The sequence below is a fragment of the Chenopodium quinoa genome, unplaced genomic scaffold, assembly GCF_001683475.1.
Source record: "Chenopodium quinoa cultivar QQ74 unplaced genomic scaffold, ASM168347v1, whole genome shotgun sequence".
Taxonomy (NCBI): Eukaryota; Viridiplantae; Streptophyta; class Magnoliopsida; order Caryophyllales; family Amaranthaceae; genus Chenopodium; species Chenopodium quinoa.
The window spans coordinates 2,103,794-2,115,108 of record NW_018744092.1 but is presented as its reverse complement, the minus strand read 5'-3'; the positions used below and the strand labels follow the sequence as shown (position 1 = coordinate 2,115,108).

The 11,315-nt window shown below is 36.1% G+C and overlaps 1 protein-coding gene across 1 annotated transcript; it reads left to right on the top strand.

Moving 5' to 3' along the window:
* Window positions 1–2,176: 2,176 nt before the first annotated feature.
* LOC110691818 (glutamine-dependent NAD(+) synthetase-like) lies at window positions 2,177–10,916 on the top strand. Its single transcript, XM_021868773.1, has 13 exons — window positions 2,177–3,383; window positions 4,293–4,598; window positions 4,801–5,024; window positions 5,152–5,255; window positions 5,458–5,592; window positions 6,157–6,331; window positions 6,566–6,701; window positions 7,193–7,331; window positions 8,390–8,566; window positions 8,734–8,901; window positions 9,434–9,529; window positions 10,286–10,414; window positions 10,501–10,916. The coding sequence occupies exons 1-13, from the start codon at window positions 3,190–3,192 to the stop codon at window positions 10,720–10,722; spliced, it is 2,205 nt and encodes a 734-aa protein (XP_021724465.1). The 5' UTR covers window positions 2,177–3,189; the 3' UTR covers window positions 10,723–10,916.
* The last annotated feature ends 399 nt before the right edge of the window (window positions 10,917–11,315 follow it).

Here is an 11,315-nt window from a genome sequence, read left to right as displayed (position 1 = left end):
AGTTGTTCATTCATTTGTTCACCAATGGTAAGCATGTCTAGTCATTTTATTTATATTGCAAGCAAGTCTTTACAATTAAACTATTGGAGTTGCTCTAAGTATTCTCTCCGTAATTTTTTTTTATTTTTTTTTAATCTTCCTACTTTTGCTTTGACCATTTTTATCTTCCTGTTTTTGCTTTATTTCTTTCATGGTAAAGAGATTACCACTTTTATCACTTTATACCTTACCATAATACTAATGTTTCCAAACAATTTCTCTTCTCTCTTCTCACTCTCTTTAAGGTTTTAATTTTCTTGGCCATTTAGGCCGGAAATAGTCTAATTTCTTCGGAAATATGACTATTATCGACCTTTTTTCTTTGATTTTATTTGCTTATTTCTTATTTGATTGGTTTTGCTTTGTTTTGTTCTCTCCATTTGTGAGACTCTGTCCCAATTTTTTTGGGGTTTTCCCAATTTTCTGGGATTTTGATTCTTATCTATGAATGAGAATTTTATTTTTAGGGTTTTAATAATAATTGAGAAGGTGATTTGGATTCATATGGGTTTAGGGTTCGTCATCAACTCTACGATCAAACACATCAGCATAGATTACGAAGGTCTCTACTTGGAAAGATGCAAATACATCGAAAATCACTGCTTGCGTCAAGTTTGAAGCGGTGGAGTGTGAGCTATGCCCGATATGCAAAATAGTTATGATTTTGATTGTAAAAGTTATATTATTTTCTCTAGATTTGTAGTTTACAAATCTTTATTATTATTGTAGATGGAGTATGACTATTTATTAATGATAATATTCATTCTTCCTGTCAAAAATAAAATAAAATTGTAACACCCCCAAAATTCGGGTCATTGTAAACAATAAGAGTAACCCTTTTCTTTCAAAACCGACCATCGAACCTTGGGAGTGTTACTGCTACACTTATTTTTCATAGAAAATAAATGCAAAGCAAAACGAAATACCATTTATAACTAAGTGATCTAAGTGGCGACAAGAATAAAATAGTCGTTACATCACTGTAAAACATTTTAAAACATTAAATGAAAGGAAAATAACTAAATTCAGAGTTAACTAAAAAAAAAAAGTCTTAGCTACGTGATTATTCTAACGTCTCCTCACACGTAACCGAGTACCTTTTACCAACCTGTAAAATAAATCAGAAACAAGAAAAAAGAGAAAACTCCCAAAATCAGATAAACTGAGTAATTCCAACTCCATCCCGTAAAATAATAATTTTAGTTCGAAAACATTTTACCCAATACACTTTTATCGACACCATAATAATAAGTAAAGAAAAAAAATCAAGTTGTCACATAAAATTTATTACTTTAATTAAGAAAGGAAAAGAGAGCGTCAGTAAGCCGGGACTAGTCCCTGTCACCACCTACTTTACAGAGGGTCGCGCGTAACCCCAAATGGCCATAAATTAAACAGAATGTCCCTAGTGTGCACACCCCTCACTAATACCCATTGATTAGGAGGAAGACTAAACAACAATATACGTTAATTTAACCAACTAGTAGCAACCATAACCACTAGTGGGCAACCTGTTCTTCACCCTTTCGGGTTTCATTTCCCTTCTTAATTTAATGCACAATTTAATAGATTAAATTGTCCGATCACATTGCACACGAGTATTGCACAAATCAATTTAGTCCCAAGTAACAATATCTTAGTTTCTGTACTTTAAAAACAGAGTCATTTTACAAGACATACTAGTTACAACTCGTTTCCCAATAGGATTTGGAGACCATCAATCACATATAATCAATCATCCAATTCCCAAGATTATAATTATATAAAAAAAAAAACTCATACGACACAAATAATTAAATTTACGAAAATACTATACTAGTACACAATTATAGAAAACTAGTATATAATAGGATTCCATAATATCATACGGTAACATATCCATCACATATAATTACGTAAATACATAGTTGACACATAAGATTTCAAAACAATTTCCTAACGGGATTCTAAAGATGATGGACATTGAAAATTACCTTGAATTGCGTGTAAAATCTCAAGGTAAATAACCTCCAAAACGTTCACCTAGTGGCCTCCGTCTACAACAAACAAAAAAATAAACTAATTCAGTCCTACTCGTATATTTAATACCGAGAAGGTAGTAGTATGTGATTTAAAACTACTTGTAGCATACTATCAATATAATAAAATTTGGAGGAAACAAAAAAAATGTTTGTAAGTCAACTGTGACAAGAAAACAAAAGAGGTGTTGGATATTAGATGAGAGGTCCATTATCTTTCCCACAATCCCACGACTGAAAGTCGAAATCCACAGTTTTCGTCCTCTAAATAAATTTCAGCCTTCTTTCTGCAACTCTTCGTCACTTATAAATAACTTCTCATCCTTCCACCATTGATACCACTAGCCCACGAAAGAAAACAGCAACAGCCCCCTTTGAATTTTTCTCTTTTTTTTTTTTTAATTATGAATTGGAAGAGGCCCTATGAAAGTATAGTTCAAGATTACTTAACGAAGGCGAAATTCGTAGAGGTTTGGTTCAAGAAAGCTAAGTTAGCACTCAAAATTAGGCTCGCACGATACAAAGCTAAGTTAGTATTACAAAAATATTTCCAAACAATTTCCCCTCTCCTTCCTAAGAAGTTAAAAAGAGACCTATTTTCACTTACTACTTCAATTGATATAAATAGTAAATAGAAAAATAAAAGAAAAAATTGAAATAAAAAACTCACGTTTACTTGAACGGCTCAAAACGAGCACACCTTCGCGTATTCGGGAAACGAGCCAACCATTGAACTCTATTTTCTCAAAACGAGCCTTGTTACCTATTACCTAATACCTACTTAGCAAGTTATTTTTTTTTTCTTTTTAAAAAAAAAAAAATCTTTCTCCTCCACCTCACCACCCTCTTCCCACCTGCCACCACCAACATTACCATCCCCCGCTCCTCGCACACTCCTCAGTCCTCACCGCAACCAAAGCCACCGCACCACCAATTAATCACAGCACCTTCACACCCACAACCCACCTGCTGCACTCGCCCAGAACCACCACCGAACCGCACACACCACCTCTGCCAACGCCGCAAGCCGCAATAACCGCACCAAATAACAGCAGCAGCACCACAATTCGAACAATTAAATTGTTGAATTTCAACCTAAACATCAACTTTCTGCAGAAATTAGAAAAAAAAAATGAGGTTGATCAAAGTTGCTACATGCAATTTAAATCAATGGGCAATGGATTTCGATTGCAATTTGAAGAACATTAAAGAATCAATTTTTAGGGCTAAAGATGCTGGCGCTACTATTCGCTTAGGTCCTGAGCTCGAAATCACTGGTTATGGCTGCGAAGATCATTTCTTAGAGCTTGATACTGTCTCTCATGCGTAAGATTCTTCTTCAATTTTAATTAATTATTTATTTTATTGATATTAATTGTTTGTTGACAGTAATTTAACTTTGATTAATCTAGTTTTAGGGTGACAATTGGGTTACTATGTATTAAATTTATTTTGGATTTTTTTTTTATAATTATTTTTTTGTTGCTCAGTTCTTGTTTAATTGGATCATTTGGACACTTTGGTAAATTATGGTAGGAAATGCTGTCCTACAATGTCAGCAAATTGTTAATTTGTTATGTGTTTATGCATTTGTAGGGTGTATTTTCAGACATTCATTTCCAATCTCAAATTACTTCCCTCATTGTTTTCACATTTGCCAAGACACTTGTGATCATTAAATATTTTTAGCCATAAACTACTAATTATTTTAAAAATTGATATTTGATGATACATGCTATAAACCAATTTAACAAGATCTTATATGAGTATATATAATATAAGAAAAACCAACCTTAAGGTCGTGGGACCAATCTCTATTTGGGGCACTTTGGGGGTGGCCTAACTTCACTCTCGTTCCCAAGAGGTCATGTTGGTTAACCTGTACGAGGCTCTGGTCGAGTTGGGCTTTCTCCTTACCTACCAAAAAATAAAATAAAATAATGATAGAAGAAAAACTTCGGTCAAAGTTTATGAAACTTCCACATTTGAAAAGCCAATGGAGCAACTACTTTAGACGGATTTAGCATGTAACATTTACTTGTGTATAGATAGAATTAGTTAGCATGATACAGATATTGTAAAGATTTGATGCACCTGTCTATATGTATGATGTTTGGATTTTTAGTAAATTAACTGGCTACGTAAAGCTTTATCCCTTCTTTCTGTTTCCTCATGTTATACAATGGTGCGAGTTGGAGTGGGAAGTACTTGTAATACTTGATGACTAACATGCAGATGGGAATGTCTGAAAGAAATTTTGCTCGAGGACTGGACAGATGGCATACTATGTAGCTTCGGGATGCCTGTTATCAATGGATCGGCACGTTACAATTGCCAAGTTCTTTGTATGAATAGAAAGATTATCATGATACGACCAAAGATGTGGCTTGCCAATGATGGTAATTACAGAGAGCTGCGTTGGTTCACTTCCTGGAAGCATACAGACCAGATGGTGGACTTTCAGCTACCTCAAGATATTGCAGATGCCATATCACAAACAACAGTGCCCTTTGGTTATGGTTTCATTAAGTTCTTGGACACGTATGTTACATACTTTTATGTATTGCATTTTGTTTCACAGCATATTGGTGTACGAAATCTTATTGAGCACTTTTTGATGTATTCTTTCCTAATCTTGAGCTTTTCCTTTTACAGACTATTTGTGGTTCTTGCATATCATTCCCCCCTCCTTCCCCTCCCTGATTGGATATGACTGTTGCTCAAGCATTTATTTTCTTGTCAGAACTGTTGCTGCTGAAATTTGTGAAGAGTTATTTTGTCCAGATCCACCACATGCCCAGCTTGCATTAAATGGTGTTGAAGTTTTTATGAATGCTAGTGGAAGTCACCATCAACTAAGAAAGCTTAAAGTTCGTATGGATGCTTTTATAGGTGCTACACAAGCTCGTGGAGGGCTTTACATGTATAGTAATCAGCAGGGTTGTGATGGTGGTCGCTTATATTACGGTATCCCTTTGTTTTGACTTTATACCGGCATCAATCATTTTGATGAATTGAAGATCTTGTTATCGTGATTTAGTAGTGTTCATATAGTTTACCTATCTATTTCTTATCCCCTGGATTGATGTTGCAGATGGATGTTCCTGTGTTGTTGTGAACGGAGATGTGGTTGCACAAGGCTCACAATTTTCATTGAAGGATGTGGAAGTTGTCATTGCTCACGTGGATCTTGATGCAGTAAGTTTCAATGTTTGGTCTTGAAAATTTTCAGCCTTTTTGTTATCAGGCTGATTTGCCTTTTGTGTCATAGAAGTTATATGACCTAAATGCTTATGGTCATATGAATACAGTGATGGTATTGTACTTCTATTTTCTTCTAGCTATATTACATATTGTGCTTGATTACAATTTATCTGATCATAGTATATTTTCATCACAGATTACTAGCCTACGACTTTCCTCAAGTAGTCTTCAGCAGCAGGCGAGCAAAAAAGTAGATGTCCCATTTATTGTAGCTCCGTACAAGCTTTGCCAATCATTTCACTTAGTCGAGCCTATTTCATGTCCACTCAAGGTTAGCCCATCACCTATTCAAGTAAAACGTTGGTCAAAAGTAATCGCTTTCTCCAAGTATGCTTTGCAATTTTAAGTGTGCTTATTGGAGGAGAAGGATTCTTCATCTTTGAGCTTCTGTAGAGGTTGCCTAGGTTTTTGCAGAACAATTTTTTTGTATAAATCCAATCAATTAAGCAAAGCACAACTTATTTATTGGGTACAACTTACAGATTTTTAGTGGTATATTGTCAATACTTAAGCTCCCCCCCTATTGGTCCAGTCTTGATTTTGGATATTGAACTGTTGTATAGTTGTATTGCATAAAAATTCACTTATCTCATCTGTGTGCTCATGGGCTCTCTCTATTCAACTATGCAATACTATTATGTCCTGTTTAGTTGGTGGTAATTGAAATGGATTTTAATGTACATTTGTCTGTGAAGTCTAATGCCAATTTAGCGAACTTGTTCCACATTGCTAAACAAAAGTGCACTTTTTTCTCCTTCAAAAACATATTTTTCAATTTTTAGTCTCTACATATACAAGTATATTTGTCTTAAGGAAATGCAATGGTGTCTTGTAGACTAAGTTTCGTGAACACAAACCTGAGGAAGAAATAGCTTTGGGACCTGCTTGCTGGCTATGGGACTATTTAAGAAGAAGTGGAGCTTCTGGTTTCTTGCTTCCACTTTCTGGAGGTGCTGATAGCTCCTCTGTTGCTGCAATTGTTGGCTGCATGTGTCAGCTAGTTGTTAAAGGTGAGTTCATGATGAGCCTTTCTATTATTTGTTGAAATTAACTCTTTAGTTTGTGCCAATTTTTGCAGTTCTTATTACATAGGAATATGGTCATTATCTTAATGTTCAAGGCTCTTTTTTTTTTATTTCATTTTCAGGTGATATTATAGTAGTAGTTCTCAATGACATGTTTTATGAATTATTACTCTTTTTGCTATGACTCATTAAAATAAAATTATGCTGTTTGGTATCCAGAAATTCATAATGGTGATGAACGAGTTAAATCTGATGCAATAAGGATTGGCCAGTATCCTGATGGCAAATTTCCAACTGATAGCAAAGAGTTTGCAAAACGCATATTTTACACTGTGTTCATGGGAACGGAAAATAGGTACAACTAAATGCTACTCTATATAATTCCAAGCAATGTACTTTTGTTTTGTGCATCATACTAGTGCCAAGATGTATGCTCACTACTCAACTAGCACATCAATCACAACTATGATAAGACGATGAATTTCCATTGCTGAAGCGCTGTTTCACGCAAGAGCAAAACTTCAAATATATTTTTGTATATTTATATATCTAAGATGTTATCTTGCGTCAATATACTCAAATCAACATTGGCATGAACATTGCATATCTAAAGTATGCAATGATAAGAGCTTCAAAAATAATTGAGCATGATGATTTTCCATTTTACAATCTTACATAGATGGCTATCATTTTATGATTCAAAATAGTAGTTATGAGAATAGGCACAATATGTCAAAGATTAGGGGTAAGGATTTTTGTAATACCCTGCCCACATTTTTTCGGGGAGGTTGTTGCTCTTTAGATTATGTAATTTGATAATGATTGTCAATATAATCCTTTTTGCAGCTCTGAAACCACAAAATCACGTGCCAAAGAACTTGCAGATGAGGTTGGATCATGGCATCTTGATGTCTGCATAGATGGTGTTATTTCAGCACTACTGACTTTGTTTCAGACACTAACAGGAAAACGCCCTCGCTATAAGGTGATCACTGAAAAGACTATGAGAATAGGAGGGTGGATTTTGAAGTGTGTAGTTTATTTGGATTTCACCATTTGTTTTAATATTGTTAGGGGGCGTTTGGTTGGGGGGTTTAAACAAAGGGAAAGGGAATGATTCCCTTTGTTGTCGTTTGTTTGGTAAAAAAGTTCATTCCCTTTCTCCTTTTTTATTTTTGGGTTTACCCAAAATCTTCCTAATATCATTCCCCAACCCCCCCCCCAGCCTTTTGCATTCCCATTCCCCTTCATTACCCACGCCCCTCTCTCTCTCCTCTCAAGCCTTTCAACTAACCTTCAACTGAACCTACCACGGTCGAAGACGCCGTCGGTGATCCGTCTGACTACTGTTGATCATCGACCGTCGACCCTAGCCGTGAACGTCGAACACCAACGCCCCTCTCTCTCCTTTGAGCTTCTCAAGTGAACCTTAACGAGCTGTTCTTGGTTGGGTCGCTAGTTGTCGCTGGTGGCGTGGACATCGAAGGTTGGGTCGCTGGTGGAGTGGACGTTGCCAGCAACGGTCGTCGCCATCTTGTTAGGGTTTGGTTCGTAGTAATGGAAAGTTCTTGAAATCGATTTAGGGGTTTTCTGAAAAACCCTAACAATTGAATACCCAAGGACCACCGTTGAGTCATCGGAGCCGACCACCAGCGACCCAACCTGCTATCTTCACCAGTGGATTTATTTATTTATTTATTTATTTTTTTTTTTTAAGGTAGTGCAGCAGTAGCATTTTGTGGGATGTTGGTGGAGATGCTTTGATTCCCTATTTTCAACCAAACAGCGACAAAGGGAATTAATGAGCAGTTCATTCCGTTTCCTAGGCATAACCAAACAACCATGCCAAATTAGGGGAATTTCTTTCCTTTCTCCTGCATTCCATTCCGATTCCCCTGTGCGAACCAAACACCCCCTTATAGTCTATTAATGATTCAGTGCATTACTGTATTTTGCTTCTGAAAATAGCTAATTTTACAAATCTAAAATAATGAAGTGCTACTATAGACCTTTGAAATTATAAATGTCTTGGTTTTAATGCAGGTTGATGGAGGATCAAATGCTGAGAACTTAGGGCTACAGAACATTCAAGCTCGTATCAGAATGGTTTTGGCTTTCATGTTGGCATCACTTATGCCTTGGGTTCATAGCAAATCTGGGTTTTATCTTGTCCTTGGTAGCTCCAATGTCGATGAGGCATTGCGTGGTTACTTGACAAAGGTGATTTTTTTCTGGTCTGACCTCATGTCTTTAGTGTATAGTTGAAGTATCTTGATTCTCTTCCATCATGACAGAATTAATCAAATTTTTAGTTGAAATTTGTGGATATTTGTAGCTATTGCTCATCCATTGATTGTGCTACTAATACTTTTGGCTTTGTTTGTTAGTATGATTGTAGCTCAGCCGACATAAATCCTATTGGAAGTATTAGTAAGACTGATCTTCGAGCATTCTTGCGGTGGGCTGCTGTCCATCTTGGCTACTCTTCTTTGGCTGAGGTTGAAGCTGCACCACCAACGGCTGAATTGGAGCCAATTCGCTCAGATTACACACAGGTACTCTTTGGTAGATGTATCACTAAACATTCTTGTGTCAAATGTTGTTACTTAGTTGTACTTCATAATTTTTCTTCTTGTTCCTGTTTGCTTTTCCTCTTATGACTTAAAATACCAGTAGTTAATTTGCAGATTTGTTGAACACCCATTAAATAATGGTTTGCTATGCTGTTTATAGTGGGGATTCATTTATGCCCAGTAGTGTGAGTGAGAGTTGCTACAGAATTATGGTAACATCAGCTTAACGTAATTGATAGTTAGATTAGTTACTACTTGGTCTTTTCTACTACCCTCTCTTGCTTAGGCTAGGAATTATGAATTTTGTTGGCTCATCCCATTGATATTCTGTTTTGTGGTATTAACTGAAACAGTTGAGCTGCTGTAATATTTCTTTAATTTCTCTTCACGTCACCTTCATTCTCGTGGTTGCTTTTCTCTCTCTTTGTTTGGAGAGATAAGTATAATATGTTTTTTTATTCCCTTGAAGTAGAAAGTTGATTCTTAGCTTCTCCATATTATGTTTTTCTCACAGCTGGATGAAGTGGACATGGGAATGACGTATGAAGACCTCTCAGTTTATGGCCGACTGCGTAAAATTTATCGTCGTGGTCCAGTATCTATGTTCACGGTATGTACAACTTTGGTTCATATTGATGTACACATTTTGTTCTCCAGTTTTCCTTCAACTATCTACAAGCAGTTAGGTTGAGAGCGTCATAAGCATTGAATGGTTTTGCGATTTGCATAGCGGAAGTTAAATTTATTTTTCTGTAATGACTAGAAATTACGGAATTCACTATCATTTACAATGTCTAATCGTTTAAAGCACAAGTCATCCCACAGAACAAGTATGATATTGTCCTTTTAAACTGAGCTTCTAGAAACTCTAGTTGGTTAAAAGCGTCTTTATTTGGGAGTAAAATTATAGGCGGCCATGCTAATATTTTGTTAGCAAGTAATAGCTTATTAACTGGTGCCAATGATAACTCAAAATGGATTTAATTGATGGGTAATTAGATGGTAAAAAGAAGTGAACAATAGATTGATAAAAAGTTTAGTGTAGCCTGAACTAGGATTTTGATTTTTTGCCTTGATCAGAATAGCAGTTGGTGATAATTTAAGTAATTGTGTTCTTTAAGAAGTGAGCAATAGATCTAACCTCATTCAAGGACATGAATTTCACATATCAAAATATGGAATATTTTACTTGTCACCAGTTAATGCCCAAGCATACTTTGGGGATTCCAGAAAATAATCTACAGTAATAGAAATATATTGGATAAAAAGTAAATATGCATAATTTTCAGTCTTAATTTTAAAAAGTGATCCTTCAAATTAGTAGGGGTTGGCTTTTGCTATTTATCAATATTTCAACTTCTTGCAGGATCTTTGCTTTAGATGGGGTTCAGTATTGACTCCATCAGAAATTGCTGAGAAGGTGAAGTTTTTCTTCAAGTACTATTCCATCAATCGGCACAAGATGACTGTCCTTACGCCTTCCTACCATGCAGAGGTATCTTTTTCTGCTGAACACTGTTTTCTTGGCATAGGTTATGTTGTTGATTGTAAATCCTTATATGTATTGTTGCTGTTTTGAAGAGCTATTCACCAGAGGACAATAGGTTTGATCTGCGTCAATTCTTGTACAACTCGAGATGGCCATTTCAATTCCGCAAAATTGATGAGCTTGTTAAGAAGATCAATGGCGACAAAGTCATAGCAAAATTCGATGAGAAAGATAAACCAGAACTTGTATCAGATCAGGTTGGTGGAATGGGAGTTGCAGCCGTTGGATCTGGAAACCCTAACGTGGGGTTTTAGTTAAAATTGCATCAGCAACGCAAGTTCCTACTGCATTTTTTGCTTAGTGATGATTGAGAATTTGCACCTCACCTTGTCAATAATTATTCTAACTAAATAATTTGTAAAATAGTTACTAAATAATTATGAAATAATTACCGAAAATACAGGGTATTACAATATATGCCAGTGGCTTTTACAGCCATCATTATACAGTCATCAGTGCAAGATTTAAAATGCAGCACTTCTCTTTCCTTTACTCTGGATCTGATTCTCTCATTTTCAATAGGCATCAGGGCGGGAGCTAGTACCTAAAAGCTACTGGAAGTCGTAATAGATGCAGTTAGGGTCAGCACCCTCCTCTTCCCATTCTTTAGTGTCAAAATCTGCCTCAGTGGTGGCATTCTGGATTGTTGGAATGCCAGTATCCGCGACAGGCTTTGATACCTGTTGTTGCTTCTACACAGGTCTTGGCACCCATACCATATCCATCTCTCATTCCCTCTCTTACACACTACAGCCTCATGTCCTATACCGTTGCATACAGCACAATGTCTTGGTTTCCATTCATGTTGTACATTCACTGCTACATTCATAGTATCCCTACTCCATTA